The 21453-nt window shown below is 38.2% G+C and overlaps 1 protein-coding gene across 2 annotated transcripts in view; it reads left to right on the top strand.

Moving 5' to 3' along the window:
* Window positions 1–21453, top strand: part of LOC133535358 (RNA-binding motif, single-stranded-interacting protein 2-like) — a 105769-nt gene that overhangs the window by 76478 nt on the left and 7838 nt on the right. The window contains exons 3-13 of one of the 2 annotated variants that reach the window (XM_061875130.1): window positions 2525–2583; window positions 3911–4002; window positions 14893–15050; window positions 15146–15225; window positions 15340–15449; window positions 15560–15603; window positions 16971–17064; window positions 17128–17220; window positions 17322–17432; window positions 17526–17606; window positions 19404–19486. In XM_061875130.1, the coding sequence (XP_061731114.1) occupies window positions 2525–2583; window positions 3911–4002; window positions 14893–15050; window positions 15146–15225; window positions 15340–15449; window positions 15560–15603; window positions 16971–17064; window positions 17128–17220; window positions 17322–17432; window positions 17526–17606; window positions 19404–19484 (1003 nt within the window). In that variant the 3' untranslated portion in view covers window positions 19485–19486. The remainder of the gene's footprint in view (window positions 1–2524; window positions 2584–3910; window positions 4003–14892; window positions 15051–15145; window positions 15226–15339; window positions 15450–15559; window positions 15604–16970; window positions 17065–17127; window positions 17221–17321; window positions 17433–17525; window positions 17607–19403; window positions 19487–21453) is intronic. The other variant, XM_061875131.1, reaches the window with a different exon arrangement.

Raw genomic sequence — 21453 nt, 5'->3', positions numbered from 1 at the left:
TTTTTGTAGACCTTCAAAAAGCGTTTGATACGCTCCATCATAAGTTTTTATTGGACAAACTGTATAAAGATGGAATAAGAGGAGTGCCTCATGAGTGGGTCAAAAGTTACTTGACGGACAGAAAACAGTTTGTGGAAGTTAACAATTGGAAGTATGCCTTACATAATATTAGTTGTGGAGTACCACAAGGATCAATCCATGGACTGTTTATTTGCTTTACAAATTAATAGAACTGAACATTTCAAAGTGAATCGAAAACAAAAAAAATATTAATTTGAGAAGGTAGCTAAGGTAGTTTAGTAATTCGAACCCCCGAACAAAATATGAATGAGATGAAAGAATGAAGCAGGTATATTAAGGGCCGATAATAAAAAGTACACAAAAAGTTTCAAGCTGCATTTGTCCACTCCAAACTGATTCGCAATAACTCTGTATTCTGCACCACTGGCGAGTTTGTCTAGAACAATAGCAACCTTTATCTAAACAGTATCTGCCGGGGTACAACCTCCTTCGGATTTAAAACTCTTTCCGTCAATCTACAGAGCCTTATGAATGGGCTCTGAGACATGCAAAAGTTTTGTTTCCATGATTCTCCGTCTGAAAATCCATCCATCCATTTTCTACCGCTTATTCCCTTTGGGGTCGCGGGGGGCCGACAATCGGGTGGAAGGAGGGGTACACCCTGGACAAGTCGCCACCTCATCACAGGGCCAACACAGATAGACAGACAACATTCACATTCACACACTGTATTGGAAAAAACGTTCCTGCCTGTCTTTCTTTGTTTCGGACCTGCATCTGCTCTGTTCCATTCATGGTAGTAGTCTCATGTTCGTAGCGCAATCCAAGATTGTTTTTTTTATTTGATTTAACATCAGCATAGCCATTAGAGACGTACATATTTGTAATCTGTGTCAATATTGCAGCGAACATCACATACAGCAAAGCTAGGCTGTTAACTTGTAAGGAGCCACAGATACCTAGTGTGACATCAGGTCAACGAGAAAAGCAAGTCATTTATCTGCGCTTAAAGGAAATAAACTCTACCCCTCAGTATACGGGAGGCACACGGCATATGACCAAAAGTTGCATTAAAGAGAGCGCATGGACTCTTGGACTTCACACGTAGGTGTTAAAATACAAAAAAAATGAACTATTTGAGAAATCACACTAATTTAGTGCATGGAAACATAGTGAATGTACCAATACATTTGAGTTTACATGTAAAAATAGTTTCCAAGTAAAATAAGGATGCATCAGTTATTTCAACACTCCATCCATCCATCCATTTCTACCGCTTGTCCCTTTCGGGGTCTTGGGGGGGGTCGCCGGAGCCTATTTCAGCTGCGTTTCAGGCGTAAGGCAGGGTAAATCCTGGACAAGTCGCCATCTCATCACAGGGCTATTTCAACACCCGTGGACCATCAATAGTACTATAAGTTATCAAGTTATCGTCAACTTACCAATGATGCATTTTTAATCGGTGGTCGCGTCCACAACTGGCTGTAGTAGTAGCAGGTGTTTTTTACCATGCTTTATGGCAGCAAGTAGTCATCATATTTGCAAAATAAATATATCCCCTGACACGTAGAAGTCATTTGGGAAATTTTTGGCTCTGTATTTTAGAGTTAGTTTGGTACTTTGAGGTGGGGGTGTGTCCTGGAGGCATGCACATAAAAGGCCCGCAGGGGCTGTGCCCCTTGGCTGGCACAGCTGCATGGACATGAGTGTTTGTCAAGTACACTGTAAATATGTTTCCCCTTTTCCTCTCAGCATCTCAGTCACATTACTACAATTTACGCAACATTCTGCATTGAGATTCTGTTTTCAGCGAACATTTATCCCATTCGCAGTTCCGATTAAACGTAAATCGATGATTCTGTGTACTTCCGCATAGGAGGGGCGGTTATTTCGCCGTGTCTTTTTTTATGCTTTGCAGCGGCACCTGCATGAATGTTTCAGTGTATAAGTGTGGCAGTATGTGTTTTACCGTGGCGGTGTGCCATCATCAATTACATGCAGTGGAATGTCTGAACCGATAAATTACCTGTTCTAACTAATTGCTATTGTGTGGATTTAAAAAGGTCACTTGAGAGTCCAGTCTGATGGTCACAATACCCACGAGCAAAGGCCATGACTCCACGAACACAAATATTATTATAGGCATATTATTATATGCCTTTTGCCCTGCTTTTCCTCCACGAGCGTTTGGAAAACTCCGGATAGGGTTTTTAAAAACGTCAGTGTTTGAGTAAAAAGTGTGCGTTTTTTAAAATATACATGTTTGTGTTGACATAGTCTTAGTGAAATGTGCGTGTCAAACACAAATACATCAAACAAATTCTCACCTGTCAAAAAACAGAAAAATCCTCCTCCAAGAGGAAGGGTGGGGATAGACATATTGTCTGTGACGTAAAGACTGATGGAATGTGCTTGTTGTGTGCGGAAGTGTGCAACGCATGTGGAAGGAGCAGATTCCTTTTCATCTGTCACTGACAGGATGTTTTTTTTGTTGCCCTCAAAGGTATGGCAAGATTGTGTCAACCAAAGCCATCTTGGATAAAACCACCAACAAATGTAAAGGTGAGTGAGTTGACAAAGTGCATTTACTTTGATGCTTTACTTTCTCAGCTTCTGACAAGTTTCAGCACTTTGCACATTACTGACACTTCAAGTCAAGGGAGGATCGTCATTTTAAGGAATTGAAAGTATGTGAACATAGCCTAGTGAATATCAAACAGCAGCTCCTAAGTTACATAAACGGATGCAAAGTAATTGATGCGCTAAATTTGCTGTTTGGGGAACCTCACTTAATCTATTATTTAGGAGTTAGGGTTAGGGATAGCCCTAACCCTAGCTAAAATATGATAATCCAATCCAATATCTTATAAAAGTCTCTTACATTTCTGCTGCCTTTTTTATTATATCTTCCTGTCGGCTTATTTTATGGCAGTTAAACGTTTTTATTTATTTTATTTTTATTTCAATAACAATATAATATTTGTTATTACTTACAAAACAAACATATGTCAAGATTACAGTATCTCGTAAAGGACATTGTCACAATGATGACAATCAACTGTAACTAGCAGCCAAACACGTAAGGAGATTATTATTCAACACATTAAAAAAGTGATAGATTTTCTTTATTTACATCAAGTACACTAATTCAAAATACTGCTAATTGAAAAAGTTTTTCTTTGTGTTAGGCCACAGATTTCGATTTCAGTAAGTTCCAGTGCCTCATTTGGAAAATGCAAAATGTATAAAAATGTACTTGTTGGAATTACGTTAGGGTTTTCTTTTTAAATCTACACTTTGTTCATGTTCACGTTATTGTTCACTAACACCTTGAAATATCACATCACATGACGTTGCAGAAGCTCTGTCGTAAAAATCACAAAAAAAGTTGCATAGTCTTTGCGCATGCATGGACTGATCGTGTAGTGACTAACACTACTTTCAGCTTTGTATAGGAGAAAACAACCACTCACAGCCAAGTTGTGTAAGTACTGTAGGTTGCTCCGTCACACCAATGTTCTTCTCAGCCAGAAACTTTTGGATGCTCTGGGCATTGTGAGCAGCCACAAAATGGTCTGCCACAAATCTTTTAGACACAATTAATTTTAGACTTTTAGCCTGCATTGAAGTAGCTTAATGGACAGAAAAACCTCATCTCATGCTAACTATATAAGCTATAACATTCTTAGGTTCAATTATTTGTAAGTGATTAATGAGGCCCATCCCCACTGGGAAGCACAGGCCCACTGGCCTAGAATAAATAAAAATGTTTGGTTTGGATTTGTTGCATCATCGGCTGCAGTCTTAATGCCATTGAGCTGCAACCATACTTGACGTATGAAAAAGAATATGGAAGTGAACTGTTAATATATTTGTGTGTTTTTGACAGGCTATGGCTTTGTGGACTTTGACAGTCCGTCAGCAGCTCAAAAAGCTGTTACAGCTCTGAAATCGAGTGGCGTCCAGGCACAGATGGCCAAAGTAAGATTTCATCTGCTTTTTTATTTAAAAAAAAAACCCAATAACAATTCCACCACCACTTTAAAACATACTTTACGAATGTTGAGACTGTATCTTCAAAATGTACACGATAACACCAGTGTGGTATTTCACAGTAGCACACGCCCCTTGCTGCCATGTCAAAGGTGCAGGATTGCTTGTCTTCATTTGCTTCCTCACAACCTCCTCTCTCATTTCCCCTCTTTGCTCGTGTACGTTGCTAACCTGCCGCTGTTGTTGTGCTTGTTCAGAGCTCTTTGTGCGGGCGTCTGCAGTCAAAGCAGCTCTTGTCGGCCCATTAAGCTGATCCCCCTGGCTCTCGGGCTCCCCATTGAGTGAGCCCAGAGGAGGGTGCCACTACACGCACTGTCAATAGGGCACATACAATGGCTTGGCATTGTCCATCGTCTGGGCCCAAGGCCTGGGCCTGGCACCCGCACTTAATGCACTTCACCCCGCAGTCCCTCCCCTCACTGCGAGTCTGCTGCAATGTAACACCAGGGTATCCCTCTGCTCTGGCCCAGAAATCTGTAACCGATCCATCAGTGCAACCAAACCCTGACTTCACTGCACCTTCAGCACGCTATGTTGTGCATCTCGATACCAGACGAGTGCAACAGGACACCACGTTGTGACTCACCCAGACTGCCTGCACTCAGTCAGTGGTGTCGATAACCACAATGAAAGCCTAAATATACCCAGCTGGCGCCGAGCGAAGGGGTTACTTCAGGTCATAAGAACAGGTTGTAATGAATACAAGTATACTGGAGACAGGTGTGTATTTTTTCAAATCATATCCAGGCAATAGGATTTACCAAAAGTTGACTATAACACAGAAAATAATTCAGAACCACTGGGTTAAGGTTTGGTTAGTTGGAATCACTAAATTGTCCATTGGTATGAATGTAAGTGTGAATGGTTGTTTATAATATATGACCAGTCCAGGGTGTACCCCGCCTTACACCTGACGTTAGCTGAGGAACACATGACTAGATGGGGATTTCTTAGGTTTTTTTTTTAAAGAAATGTTGTCATTATTTGGTATTGTTTGCAGAATTTTAAGGGAGGAAAAATAATGACTTTTTTTCAATAGGTCTGTAACAGTCCTTACAGATTTATTGTAAACTTCACTGTGGCTTGTTGTGTCTCATAATAGACCACACCTTAGACTAAATGTCCTGCACTCAGTCCCCTAATGGCTTTCCGTTGCCTCTCGGGTGAGACACGTGCTTAGACCCACGGCAACAATGGCACAATTAAAAATGAAAGCCTACTTACTTCCTTGCTTCTCCCTGCTCTAACTCGGGCCACAAGCGACTCGACACACACACACACACACACACACACACAAATAAGCCAACCACAAAGCGACACACCCTAGCAGACACTTGCACTCACCTGTCACTCCTACACAAACCCGCATTCACACGTAAATTGGAACGGCGCCAACCGCATTGTCTGCATCAGGTTCAATATTTGTGCGCCTGACATTCGCTAAGTCCATGAGTAAATAAAATACGAAAAGAGAAGTGATTTTAATTCGTCATGCTCCTCACACAGCCTTCAACAAAATGAAACTTTGCCGATGACCTCCAGCAGTCTGCCACAGCGCGTTAGGTAATCTGCTTATAGCCGCGCCCGCAATGTGAAGAGAATCACAGGAAAAAAATATGCCTGTTCTCTGCCAGTTGTCTCTCGGCAGAGATCAGACGCTTCCCTTATCAGCATTAAAGGTCACAATAACTGATAATATATTTAGTTTTTTTTGTCACCGTTTGAAAGTTACCACTTAGCCCATGCGAAGCCACGAGTATTGTTCCTAAGCCGGTAAAACTGCTAAAACATAACACTCACCCAGCAGAATAGAAATGTAAATAACATTTGAGTGCCACCAAATGTCTGCTTGACTTTGATACCAAGATCATCGATGTAAACCTTGTAGCTGTTATATTGGCACCTGTTTGAGTCAACACACCTCTGACTGGCTGTGTCCACATAATAGGTTTTCGACAAAACCGAAACTGAAACAAACTTTTGACGTCGGCCAGAAACATGAAAGTGGGCGCTAATAAATAATGGTTTGACTTACAAAGGGTTACATCATTTTCCTCATTTTGTACATATTTTGTATTTTTATTCTTTAGTTCACTCTTATTTAACACATCTGCTGTGGTAATATCGTATGTCTAAACCACAAGCACGAGTACAACCACGAGTGCATGTGCTAAATATTTTTAAGGAATTAGTTTTTTGTTAATTGATGTGGTAAAATCCAGGTTACTACTGCCATGCCTTTTATTTTGATGTTTACCTTGTACTGAAAAGGACGTCACTGTATGCAAATTTTAATGCTGGGTATCTCGACAGTTATGTTCACTGTTAAGCGATAACGATGAGGGTAGCAATACTACAACACATGCCGACATGAACAGACCCATATGTAGCTCTTTTTTGTAACCACAGTAGGAGATGAGAAAAGGCCAGTGTGTTGTTTCCTGCATTGTTAATAAACTTACAACATTATGCAGAGGTAAAGTTGTTAAAAGTTTAGAGACCAATTATAAAAATTCTAGTCACGGTGGAAAGTGAGGGTGCGCACAATATTTTTTTCTTACCTTATATTGTATATTTTGTATAAAATTTCCAGTTAATTTCATTGTCTATTATAACACCAAAAAATGTGGTTTCTTTCACTCTGTCTACTCCGTCTTGTTGTATTTGGGTTTGACTTTGTCTTTCACTGTTACCAAATAGCATTTTTTTTTTCAACATCAAAGATGGTCTGTTTTTGTCAAACCATCTCTTTAATTTGATCATTTCTGCTGTTACTATTTCTATAACCGGTAGCCCCTTGGTGTTTTCTCCTGAACAAAGCGCGGCCTAAGTTACTTTGTAACTTTACAAATGTCATTTATATAGAGATTGAACACATTTGGTCACAGTATTGATCCCTGGATCACGTCACAAGATATAAATAAATAAATGATAAATGGGTTGTACTTGTATAGCGCTTTTCTACCTTCAAGGTACTCAAAGCGCTTTGACACTACTTCCACATTTACCCATTCACACACTGATGGAGGGAGCTGCCATGCAAGGCGCTAACCAGCACCCATCAGGAGCAAGGGTGAAGTGTCTTGCTCAGGACACAACGGAAGTGACGAGGTTGGTACTAGGTGGGGATTGAACCAGGGACCCTCGGGTTGCGCACAGCCACTCTTCCGCTGCGCCATGCCGTCTCTATAATTATAATATATATAATATATAATAAATATAATATATAATAAATATATTTATTATATAATATATATACAGTATATAATATATATATATATATATATATATATATATATATATATATACATATATATATATATATATATATATATATAGCATATGTTCGCCTAGCTTCACGTACTGCTTCCTGTTAGTAAATAGCTTCTCACTCATATCAGGACTAACCCTCTGAAGCTATACCGTACTAATTTGTTAATTACGACATTAAAATTGTGTCAATTTTTTTTTGTTAGATCCATAAACACTTCTGCTCCTGCACACTGTTTACCATCTATTGCAGTGATACTCAAACTGTGGTACGCAGGCGCCATCTAGTAGTACGCCAAAGAATCATTAAATTAATGTACAGTGGTTTATATTCCTATACTCAAACACAGTGTTACTGTTCAAACTGTGTGTAATGTTACAGTGGCCAAACATATTAAATATTCTTTTTTCTGTCATCATGGTGGTATTTGGAGAGCCAAGTTTTTTCTGAGGTGACCCTGGGTGAAAAAAGTGCAAGAACCACTCATCTATTGCATTGGTAATTTCTTCCGTTATTTCGATTAATGCCTAATTGAAGCATAGCAATTGCTTGGATTTTACTGATGTCGCGTCCGGCTCACGTCCCACACATTAATTATGCGTGGTGGTCAAGCTACCTCTGTTCTCAATGGCTACTGGGCGCCATTTATCTATTTTCAAAGAATAAGTGCCATATGCTTGTGTTGTTTTTGGATGCACAAATTGTTGAAATCACAAAAAGAATAAACGTTTCTTCAGGGTTTCTCGAGAGGTAATCGAAAAAGGCGGAAGAGTGCCAGATTTTACGAAACAACAACAAGAAAAAGTAGCTCATACTCCAGTCCAAGGGAGCAGAGTTGAAGAATGCAAAAAGTTTGCAGTGACCACTCTGTTAAAGGTTTGCTTGATATACTTTTAAGGTTGAGTGTTTCCCATTTAAGTATTATCTTGATATTATTTGTATTTCTTAGGACATATTGTTGCTATGAGTGTTCCGTAAAGCAGTGGTCCCCAACCACCGGGCTCTATTGGTACCAGGCCGCAGAAGAATTTTTTAATCTTTTTTTAATTTATTTATTTTTATTTTTTTTTTTAAATTAGATCAACATAAAACACACAAGATACACTTACAATTAGTGCACCAACCCAAAAAACCTCCCTCCCCCATTTACACTCATTCACATATCAATATAGATCAATAGAGTCTGCAGGGATACAGTCCGTAAACACACATGATTGTGCGTTCTGCTGGTCCACTCAATCTAACTTAATTGGCAATATTTCCATAGCAATAATAAATAAGTATGGACACAAAGGGCACCCTTGTTTTAGACCTCTTAATAGAGGTATTGTCCCTGAGATGTATCCATTATTGATCATTCTACAGCTAGTTTTATTATATAGCGTCTCGATCCAGTGTGAAATGAGTTGCCAAAATTAAAAAAAAACTAAGCTTTTACAAATAAGAACAAGAAATAATTAGTTATTTCTGTTTTATTTATAATCTGAGCCCGAAGTATTTTTATTTTTTTAAATTATTTTATTTTGAAAAATGACCGGATTCTCTCAGTTATATCTCGGTCACGTGAGCGGCAAAATTTAACCTACCTAGGAAAATGAGTAAAAAACAGACGTCTTTGGAAAGTTTCTTTGTGAAGCGGAAAAGGCACAGTGAAGAGAGACAAGAACAGCCTACGACTTCCAACAAAAAGAAAGCTTTTAACAGACAATACCAGGAGTCCTACTTCAACTATGGATTTATCGCTACAGGTGATTCCCACGCACCGAGCCCGCTCTGCATGCATAATATGTGGCGAGCAGCTCTCTAACGAGGCAATGTAGCCGTCAAAACTGCTTCGCCACTTAGAGACTGTAGTGATATGTGATACAAAAAGTTAAAGTACCAATGATTGTCACACACTCACTAGGTGTGGCGAAATTATTCTCTGCATTTGATCCATCACCCTTGATCACCCATGGAAGCACCCTGGATTAAAAGACAAGCACCTGGAGTATTTTGAAAGAACAAAACATGAACATGAAAAACAGAAGAAATTACTGAGGGACACCATATCAGTAAATAAGAATGCACTGAGAGCCTCGTACTTAGTGGCTAATCGTATTGCTAAGGCTAAAAAGTTTATACTCATGTTACGTTTTGGCACAATGTGTCTCCGCTTGGGATGTTTTCCTGCTGGCTCCGCTGTGAACGGGACTCTCGCTGCTGTGTTGGATCCGCTTTGGACTGGACTCTCGCGACTGTGTTGGATCCATTATGGATTGAACTTTCACAGTATCATGTTAGACCCGCTCGACATCCATTGCTTTCCTCCTCTCCAAGGTTCTCATCATTGTCACCGACGTCCCACTGGGTGTGAGTTTTCCTTGCCCTTATGTGGGCCTACCGATAATGTCGTAGTGGTTTGTGCAGCCCTTTGAGACACTAGTGATTTAGGGCTATATAAGTAAACATTGATTGATTGATTGATTGATAATAAAGGTCCATATAAGCACACAGTGGATTCATGTTTATTATTTAAATTTTTTCATGACAAAAATAAATAAAAAATTATACTCGTTACGTTATTGGCGTAATTTGCCAATAAAGGTCCATATCAGTACATAGTGGATTCACGTTTATTATTTTACTTTTTTCATGACAAATATACCTACAAAAAGGTTGGGGACCACTGCCGTAAAGCACCAACTCGGCAAGTTTAAAAAAAAAAAAAAATCACACATACTTGTAAACGGCGCGTGCAATAGCAACAACAAACATGGCTGTTGACGCAAAGTTAAATCATGAAATGCAAAACGATCCATATTTAACTGGGAGAGTCTTGATCTCAAATCCCTTGACCCTTGACACACAAACAAGTTTTAGGCCTCCGTGCTTTAATACATTTTCATTTGCTTTGTCGTGGAGAATGGCGTCTGGAGCACACGACAAATCTTTTTTTGACAAAGTATAGGGATCTTTTCCATTGAATAATTGGTGTGTTTTGCTCATACAGTATCTGCTTTTTTAGGAAGCTTTAAGCCTCTTTTTGAGTTTGCGTACTGTTTGCTGTACAACAGCCATGTTGGCTTTGTTTACCTCCACTGGTTTTCTCTTCCGGGAAGAAGTAACATGACAGAATACAAGCAATTAGACAATAAATCTCTTGTATCCGGAAAATCCATAAGCTGAGGCATTCCTAACCCGAGGTAACACTGTACCCCTGTATTTACGATTGTGTGTTATAAAGTATGATATGGCAGTACTGTCGTGCACCTTCCTGCACTGTGGATGTAAGAGTCTGTTGCTGGAAGAGCTACTAAGGGGTCTACATATTGTCATGCACTGTCGTATGACGAATCAGCATAACCACTAGAGCCGAAGCAGATGTCTTTTAAATACACATGCAGGAAGGTATCTATTTGACCAAGTGGCTTTTACCACTAACCGTTAGCCACTAGCATGTAGCATTCGCTTCATCGTTGAGAAACCAATTGTTGGCCTAGTATCTAATTAATGAGAAATCACAAACATTTAATCAAATTCAAAAAGCGTCTGAATAGCTGCTGTACTCTTGGGTTTTGGTGCCTGGTCAAGAGTGAATTAGTTTTGTAAATGTATTAATCCGACATGGTGATTAGAAACATGATGTTTTGTGTGATTCACAGCTTTACATAATAGGCGTAGTCATTAGGCGGATGGGAATGACAAGATAAATAATATATTTGGAATGGAGAAGAGCTGGTTAATCAGCAGACTCATTTATCCTCTTTTCTGTTATCCTGCTTTGACATTAGTCAAGACTCCCACTGCTTCCCCTCCTGTCATTTCCTCCTCCAGTGCAAGATATCATTGGAAGCCACCTCATTCATCCCTCCCTCCTCCTTCCTCTCTCCATGTTTTCCCTTCCTCCTTTTTAGCCCAGCCTCTTTGCTCCCGCTTGCCAGGCTTCTGTTGCTGCTGCGTGAACTCTTTAACTTCATGCCTGACTTCTTTTCTGCCTCTGCCGTCTCACACGGTTTCACTTTTCAAGGCGAGCACAACAAAAATTAAGTCTCAAAACTTGCGCGGCTGCGGATAATCGCCGCGCCTTAATGCGCTCAAAGCTGTCAAGATTTCTTAATTAGATAAGGTTTTCCCGCAGTGTGCAACTTGACAGATTGTTATTTGCATGTGTGAGTACATTAATGAGTGTGGAGTTTTCAAAGTGACAGACGGCCTAAGTCAAGACAGTGAGGCAGCACTAACATGAGTGACAAATTATTCGTTTTTTTTGTCAAACACAGAATGCTGATAAATGTGGTTGCATTTTGGGTTTTATTGCTAAATAAGCTTGATATTGCATAGTTTTAATATGACTTGACAGTAAGCCCCCTGATGGAAATAGGGGTGCTACAAATAATGTCTCACAACGCCATTCACTTTCCAGTAAGCATTTTTGTTATGTCATCTGGAGTAACAGTACTATCGAATTAATGTTTCCTTCAATGAACCACAGCTCCTCGAGGGCACTCATGCAACCCAACACCATGCTTGACTGTTGGCAAGACACAATTTTCTCGCTAATCAATTTAGTTGCCAGTAGGGCTGCACAGAGTAATTGACTAATTGATTATTTGATTAGAAAAAGCTTTGATTTTGTTATCTGTTGCTTCGATTAATCTTTTAATGAGTGTAACTATTAAACCGGACAGCGTGGAGTGCCCGGAAATTAAAAAATGCAGACATAGTTTCTACATGACTGCCAAAATATACGCACACGAGAGCGGTGGTGTGTGGGTGCTGTGATTAGTCACTACGTACGTTTCCATGCACCAAATTAGTCTGATTTCTCAAATATTTTGTATTTTTGTATTGTCCCACCGACATGTGAAGTCCATGTACACTCTCAAATGCAGCTTTTGGTCTTACGCTGTGTGCCTCCCGTACACATGCTTATTTAATTTTAGCATTTTTAAAATTTTCTTAGCTACCTTCTTAAATAAATATTTGTTTCTTTTTCATTCCATCGATGCACTTTATAATGTTTTTTTCTTTTAATTTGTGAAGCAAATAAACAGTTTCCTCTTCATTAAAATTGTTGCTATGTTTTTATTGATTGGTATCTGCTTCGGGGTTGCACGCCGCGCGTTGAGACTGGTGCATCCACGATACAAAGGGTCATTTTCTGCCGCACACACCTCCTCAAAAGATCTGCTTTCCAATCTAATAATCCAGGGGTGTTAGTCCGTCTTTTAAAAAAACGAACACGGTCGGATTAAGCTGTTTCCATGGGTTGTAGGAGGTTTATTTACAGCCAAACTATTTGAGAAATCAGACTAATTTAGTGCTTGGACACGAATTGGATGTGGCTGCAAAAAGCGGATATTTAATTTAATTTAGAAAACATTTTATGAAATAACACACATGTATATTTTATATAGTTTTTGGATGGTATGTATGTATTAAAATAGAATGGAGGTTATGGTAGGCAGAAAAATATTTTCCCTGAAATGTTCATTAAGGCTATAAAGTGTGTTTTACCTAATTATATACATAATCAATAAATTAATCTGTAACAAAAATAATCGATAGCCGCAGCCCTAGTTGTTAGACATTTAGACAATAACGGGTGTGTTGATTCTTTTTAGTGGATTGTACATCTGTACTGCTTTACAATGGCAATTAAAACTATTTGGATTCTGATTCTTTACAAGCTGTACACTGACTACTCTAAAGTATGTCCACATTTTCTTTGTACACAGTATACTGTCTAGAGGTGAGAAGAATTATCGATTATCCTATGAATCTTGATTAGAACGTGGGTGATTCATGAATCAATAACAAATGTCCAAATATTGATGAATTACGTATGTTAATAACTAAAGTAATACAGACGGTTCTGAAATGCGAGATTAATGCTAATGTTCTCTAAACGTTAGTTCTAGGTCCAACCGTGGGAGAACTATTAGCTAACATTCTTTTAACAGGATGTGTTCACTGAGTTAGTGCAGACACACACGGAGGAGAGGACAAGCTATACGCTAAAGCTATCTTGAATGTGAAGTAGTGAATCAAGAAAAGAATACATGCGTTGTACACTTTAGTAGAAGGCTTATAGGAAGTACGTTAGAGCATAGAGTAACCAGACAAAAAGAGAACATTGCCAAGTAGTTTGATAAGTCAGTAAGGACAATAAAAACAATAAATACTATACATTAGATGACAGACGTCTTTGAGCCGCAGGTTTATGGCGACTGAGGCCAGAGTGTCTGAACATTCTATGTTTTTAAAAGCACAACAATTAAATCAAGGTTGCCTGCTTGCCTTTAGGGTATTTTATTTATATTTTCAATTAACCCGCTAGTACAGATCTCATGTATTTAGTCTTTCATATCAATGCTGCACGCACTAGATAAAAAAAAACGGAAATGACACATTACTGCATACATCAGTAGCCAAAGGAGGAATCTTGTAGACAAATGATTATTATTATTAATTAGATGTATTATATTAAGAATATATAATAATAAACAATGTATCAACGATATTCAATACAAAAACAATATATTGTATAATATTATAGATTCATAAATAACCGCTTTATAATAACAATTTCGCTTGTGGATCATTAAAGTTTGTCGAAGTATAATTGAGTTGTAGCGCCGTAATCATAATCGAATTTCGGTGCCCAAAGATTCCCTCCTGTAATATTGTCCCCCTGGAAAAATGTTCTGTCAAAATAATACTTGCTAAAATGTGACATACTGAAGATATTTTGGCGTTTAGATATCACAAATACAAACTTGGCGTTAATTGATCTAAACAAACATAATTTATTTATAACCAGACTAAAGTACTGTCTAATAAATGTAAAATGTGTAATGTCATCTTTTAACACTAACAAGAGTTACTAGTGACTTCAGTAATTTGACAATAATAATAGCACTGGTTTGAATCGTTTTTGACATTACTGTCAGATTGGCAGTCTTGTTAGCCAAGCAGTTACAATCCATGTCATTAACTACATCAGACATATAAATGAGCAAGTTTGGATCACTGTATTATCTAACAAGCTAACAGTGATCAAAACATTGTCTCACTGTTAGCTAGCTAACCAAACTACTGAACCAATTTTCTCAAAACCTGGTGAAAGAATGGCTCATTACATTTGGGAAAGTCTGGAGGAAATTGTTGAAATAGGTATTTATTTTCATTTGTGGTCTGAATCACTATCGTTCTCAAATGCAAATTTTAGACTCTTGATAGTTTTCATATAATCTCGCATACTAACGTTATTCCTCACAAACCAGAGAGCAGCCTGCTTACTCAACAGAAAATAGTACAAACCCAACAACAGTTCTCCACATTTTTTCACTTTTATATAAGAAATTCATGTTTTGGTGGTATTGTCATGTTTGCGTTATCATCCATAAATCAGGAAGTAGCCTGCTAACATATAATAAAAAAATGAACGCACATCACTTTTGTTGACAGTCAACGCTTGAAATTGAGTTTTAGGGGTGTTTTTTAGGACACTTATGAAGCATGTGAACTCAATGTGATTTTTTTAAATCCCCATTCCTACATAGCAACAAGAACAGGACCCCACCAACCTGTACATCTCCAACCTGCCAGTGTCCATGGACGAGCAGGAACTGGAAAGCATGCTAAAGTCCTTCGGCCAGGTCATTTCTACGCGCATTCTGCGAGATGCCAACGGGACCAGCCGCGGCGTGGGATTTGCCAGGTAGGAGGAAAAAAACCTCTAAAGCCGAAATTTGCTCTCTTAGCCAATGTGTTTCGGTTGAAGCAGAGCATAAGCCAAAGTTTTCTTCATTCCAGGATGGAGTCTACAGAGAAGTGCGAGGCCATAATTCAGCATTTCAATGGCAAATTCATCAAGACTCCACCGGGAGTGCCAGGTGTGTGGAATGTTTGTTTTTGTATTACAGGACCTCGGTATTGTCATTCACATTTACTTTGGATCACAGTGATCGCTAAATTCTCTTTTCCTATTTGATCTTCTGCTTTCCCAGTGCCCACAGAGCCCTTATTATGTAAGTTTGCAGACGGAGGTCAGAAAAAGAGGCAGAACCAGGGGAAGTACCTCCCCAACGGAAGGCCCTGGGCGAGAGACGGAGAGACTGTAAGTAACTCCCTTCCCCCGCCTTAACTAGAAAGCTTGTGCGTTTGTGAGCTGAATGCGGCGCTGTTTGCATGACCTCACTGGTTATGAATCCTGTATTGTTTTTTCAGGGAGGAATGACGCTTGCCTATGACCCCACAGCCTTACAAAATGGGTGAGTGGTATGCATGAAAACAGTCCCAGCACAGGGAATAGAAAGTAGTAGTAGTAACTCTGGTTAAAGGCTGCCCTCTCCTGGATAGTCCTGTTATGATGAGGTCGGGTTAATTTTTGCCTGGTTTTAGTTCTTAATACATTGACAATATTAAAAGATACTTAAAGAAATAGGTGAGGCCACATACATAAAATAAAAAAACTATGAAAATGAAACAGTAAATATTGTATATATTTGAAAAAAAAAATAAAGGAAAATAGGTTTAAAAAAATATTTGGATTGAGTTTACAATAGTAATAGGGTTATCACCATACCAGAATTTGAGCAGTATTCAATAATAAAGTATGTGTTAATTATCGTAAATAAGACATATATTTATTGTTAATACAATTTTTAATATGTCAAAAACACATTTTAAATAATAAATATATCGATTGTCAGATCTCAGACCAGGACTTTTTCGCTGTGTTTATGTATATATATAATAGATAATTAATACATTGAAGAAAATGATGAATTAAATATGGTACTCCGATCGTCAGTAACATACATTGTTATATCTGTAAAACAATTGTGATATTCTGCAATATTAAAATAAATCCATCCATCCATCCATCATCTTCCGCTTATCCGAGGTCGGGTCGCGGGGGCAGCAGCCTAAGCAGGGAAGCCCAGACTTCCCTATCTCCAGCCACTTCGTCTAGCTCTTCCCGGGGGATCCCGAGGCGTTCCCAGGCCAGCCGGGAGACATAGTCTTCCCAACGTGTCCTGGGTCTTCCCCGTGGCCTCCTACCAGCTGGACGTGCCCTAAACACATCCCTAGGGAGGCGTTCGGGTGGCATCCTGACCAGATGCCCGAACCACTTAAAATAAATATACATTTCAAATGTGTTTGGTACAGAGGCATAAGACATATTACTGTATGCAATATGTGAATAAAGGACACCAAGGCTCCTGGATAATATCTAAAAAGGCCAATCCAACATATGCTAAGAAGTTATATAAAACCGCCTGCATCTCAGTTTTGTGCTATTGGTGTAGTAGTATTGGTATGACCTTTTTTTTTTACCCTTTGCTGTTTTTAAATTATATTTTTTTAATATACTTTGTATAGTTAATAAATATGAACATTAAATATGAAGCAATTTTTTCCCCGCCTATGTGTGGCGCCCCATAGAGAATACTGCCGTATGACACGTGTTAAAAGTATCAACGTTTAATATTTTTCTTGTCTTTTTTTCTCTTTTTTGCTGTATTTTCATCCTTATATTTGTGGAATATGCCAAGATAAAAGAAACAAGCTGCACTTTGGAGTCCCCTGACTTATATAAATGGCATCGATTTGTTTGCATCTGTATATTTGGCAGCTTCTACTCCTCACCGTACAGTCTGGCTCCAAACAGAATGATCGCCCAGACGTCTTTGTCCCCTTACATGCATTCTCCTGTCTCGTCCTACCAGGTATGTATTTTACTAAATGGACAAAATGATTCTGATAACTAAAATGCACACTATACTACTCAGAGATATATTGCACTAATGTGTAATACACTGTGTGACGTAAAGGTACACAGCCCGTCCTGGATGCACCATCAGTCATACCTCATGCAGCCAGCTGTGAGTAGCTGTCCTTTACCTGCCAATGTTCATTCATGTGGGCTTGTGTGGGTTCTGTCAAGCGTCACCAGGGCTCAGGTTCTGTTTTAATGTATCCGCAGGGTACAGTTCTTACTCCAACAATGGATCACGCCATGTCCATCCAGCCCACGTCCATGATGGGACCTCTTGCCCAGCAGCTAAGCCACCTGTCCCTGGGCAGCACGGGCACAGTCAGTGCACGCAAAAAATGGCTAATATAATGCTGCACATTGTACTGATAAGTAATAACACAAAGTTGTGTACTCCTCTCCTCTTTCCCGCAGTATATTCCGGCCAACACAACTATGCAGGGGACATACATCCCCCAGTACACCCCAGTGCCTCCCTCCAGTGTCCAAGTAGAGGTGTGCAATTTGACATTCTTGTTTACATTCATGTACATCAGATAGTTAAAAATTGGCATAATTATCGTTATCAATTTGATGTTTTACGATAAACTGAGGTAAATTGAGGTACGCTACTTAATTGCAACTAAAGGTGGGCGATATGGCCTAAAATCTATATCACGATAAAAATTGCAACCTCCTGCAATGATGATTTTATATATATATATATATATATATATATATATATATATATGTATATATGTGTGTGTGTGTGTATATATATATGTATATATGTGTGTGTGTGTATATATATATGTATATATGTGTGTGTGTGTGTTTATATATATGTATATATATATGTGTGTGTGTGTATATATATATATGTATATACACACATATATATACATAAAATATATCACAATATATTATTTGGTATATATATATATATATATATACATGTAAATGATAATACAATCATTTGGTCATTTTGTAATTGGTTACAAAGACTGCTAATTTTGGTTGCTGACATAGGGGGTAACATATTATGTCATTTCCGGTTGTATTATTTTGTCCAAACTATTATTCAGGTTACTTTCTGTTGTACCATGGTTCTATCTACACTTCTGTTAAAATGTATTTAGCCTTTATGCTTCTGTTGTTTGAATACTTTACATGAGTTTGGAGTCATACTACAAATTTGGGTATCGATCCAATACCAAGTAGTTACAGGGGAATTATTTTATTATACCTATGCTGATGCTGATACTTCAAATTGTCAAGATCCTTAAATGATTACCTGTACATTTTGAATCACAATTGTAATCAGACAAAAAAACAGGATGTGAGTGTAAGAATATCAATTGAATATTAAAATGATTTCCTACTATTGGCTCTGATTTAAAATATTCGTTTTTACCATTACAGCCCTCCTGTGTCAAGGGACTTATTTTCTGAGATTGTAAGCAATAAACAAAAGTGACAAAAGATTTTGTAATGATAGAAAATATTGATCTTATCACTGCAGTATCGATCATATACTGCTGGTATTGTATCTGATATCGTTACTTTGTATCGTTCCGCCCACCTCTATTTAAATTCAGGGACTTTAGCTTAGCAGTTAGCATATCCTTAGTGTACAGCCCCCTAGTGACGAGGCTACATTGCGTTGAGGACACGTTAGTTCTCTTGTCGCTGTCAAATTTGCAGGACACAGCTAGAATGTGATATCAACATGCACTGTCATGATGTAACTATAGAATTAAAAGCTCTGTCGTCGCCCAAAAATCTAGATCATTTATATCGCGCAAACCCAATTCTGACCAGCAGAGGTACTCTTGATTCAGTCCCAATTAGTTTTTAAAGTAAAGAACAACAACTTAATATCAGTTGTAAAAAAATGAAAACTGGTTTAATGGGGAACTAAAATGTAAATTGTAGTCACGTAGCACATTGGATTTTTGTATTGTGACTGAGTTTCTTCCCCCTTAACAACTTTCAACACATTTATTAAGGTATGTGTATTTCTTAAAAGATTGTAATAAAACATTTTATAAAGGAAAACGTTTCAATGAAGCGCATACATAGAGTTCAAAGTATCCTGGCAAAGCACTTTGCAGGCAGCAGTACGTGCCCGTGGGGTGTTGTCTCTGATCTAATTCATGGTTTGCTTGCTGGTGGCAGCCTGCAAGAAGTGCAACACAGTCAATGAGCATTTATGAATGAGAAGACACTCTGTCCCACAGATTCAGATGACTGTGAATAAATATAGTGACATTACAAGTAGAGAATTATTTCCTTATTATGTCCTTTTGTCAGGAGAACGGTGGTCAACAGCAACAGGTTACCATGGAAACCCCCGCAGAACACACCAACTACTCGTACCAACACACCAAGTGAAGGTAAGGTACGTCGACATGATATATGATGAAAACATGAAAATCACTTGATCTGCTGGCCAAAAAAAGTTAGAAACTGTGCAGCAAAAATAAGTATATATGGTAATGCACAAGGCACATACAGTCGTACCTCAATTTATGAGCTCAGTTGGTTCTGTGACGTGTTCTTGACTCAAAACACTTGTATCTCAAAACAGCGTCTCCCATTGAAATTGATTTAATTGGTGCTTGCCTGTAAATAACAGCACCATTTTAACATGTAGTATGCCTTGTAGAAAGAAAAACAAAACTTTGAGATAACAATTACTGTTTAAAACATCAAAAATAATACAAAATAATGTTCTACAAACATTTACAGTAAACCTTAAGGTAACCTTAAAGTTATGCTGTTCTTCAGCTATATAATAGAACACCTTATTCTCAATAAACATAAGATCATGACAAAATTACATATAATGCTGGCGTGGCCAGTTATTTTGGGCAGCTTTGGGATGTAAATTCAAATTTTGCTTGCAACTTAAAGTGGACTTATTATACAAAACCAACTTTTCTATCCTGATGGTACTTGCTTATGTGTACTTGGATCCCCATGAGTCCCAAAAATGTTCAATAAAACCATGGAGACATTGCATACATATTTATAAAACAATCTTGCTTTTTTTCATCCTTCCCAAAAACAAGCCGTTTGGAATATATCCAATTTGTAACATTTTCTGCCCTATCTCCTAAGCAGACATATCCATGTATGTTAACGTTTTACCCAGAGAGCTCAGTGTGAGTCCGCCATTGTAGTCAATAGGATTGACTACAGTGAGCTGTAGTCAATCCTATTGACTACAGCTCACTGTAGTCAATAGGATTTTTCTTTTTTGCTATCCTCTTGCTGTGGGGCAGACTGGTTTGTATTTGCACATGCTTCCTCCACGTTTGCCTTTTGTAATACAAAGTAGCATATAGTTCGAACTTATACCTGTCATTAGACTCCATATGGAAGCACTACAACTACAACATGACTGATGGGGAGAAGATGCTGTAGAAGTGGCGCCATATAGGGCCGCCCACAAAACGGTGGATCCTGGAGAGACTTAAAAACAGTTTGTAAAACATAATCCATGCAAAATTTTGACCAAAGAATTACCTTTATATGTTACGTAGACTACAAGGAAGTGTTTTAGATGTAGAAAACAATCGTAATATGACACCTCTACAACTAGCTGAGAGACAGCTCTTATCTCAAAACACTCTTAAATTGGAGCGCTCTTAAGCTGAAGTGCCATTGTTACTTACGTAAATATAAAAATTAATATAAAAAACTTAAATATCAGAAAAGTTATGTCGTATAATTTGCAGCAGATGGATGCTCAGGTTAATTACATATCGGATCATATAATTGTTCTACTCCCTCCCTGATACACATTGTTTTTACACTATTTGTTGTCAATTAATAATCGTTCCATCAAATACGTGAAATTTAATCATTTCCTACAGCACACTTGATGATCTTTCACTGGGTTTCACTAACACAGTATATACTTTAATGAATTACACCGGTAACCAGAGATGTACCGTATTTTTCGGAGTATAAGTCGCTCCGGAGTATAAGTCGCACCTGCCGAAAATGCCTAATAAAGAAGGAAAAAATATATACAAGTCGCACTGGAGTATACAGGTAAGTCGCATTTTTAGGGAAAATTTATTTGATAAAACCTAACACCAAACATAGACATTTGAAAGGCAATTTAAAATTAATAAAGAATAGTGAATAACAGGCTGAGTAAGTGTACGTTATATGACGCATAAATAACCAACTGAGAACGGGCCTGGTATGTTAACCTAACATATTATGGTACGAGTCATTTAAATAACTATAACATATAGAACATGCCATACGTTTACCAAACTATCTGTCACTCCTAATTGCTAAATCCCATGAAATCTTATACGTCTAGTCTCTTACGTAAATGAGCTAA

Source organism: Nerophis ophidion, linkage group LG16 (assembly GCF_033978795.1).
Source record: "Nerophis ophidion isolate RoL-2023_Sa linkage group LG16, RoL_Noph_v1.0, whole genome shotgun sequence".
NCBI lineage: Eukaryota > Metazoa > Chordata > Actinopteri > Syngnathiformes > Syngnathidae > Nerophis > Nerophis ophidion.
This window is presented reverse-complemented; position numbering and strand designations above follow the sequence as displayed.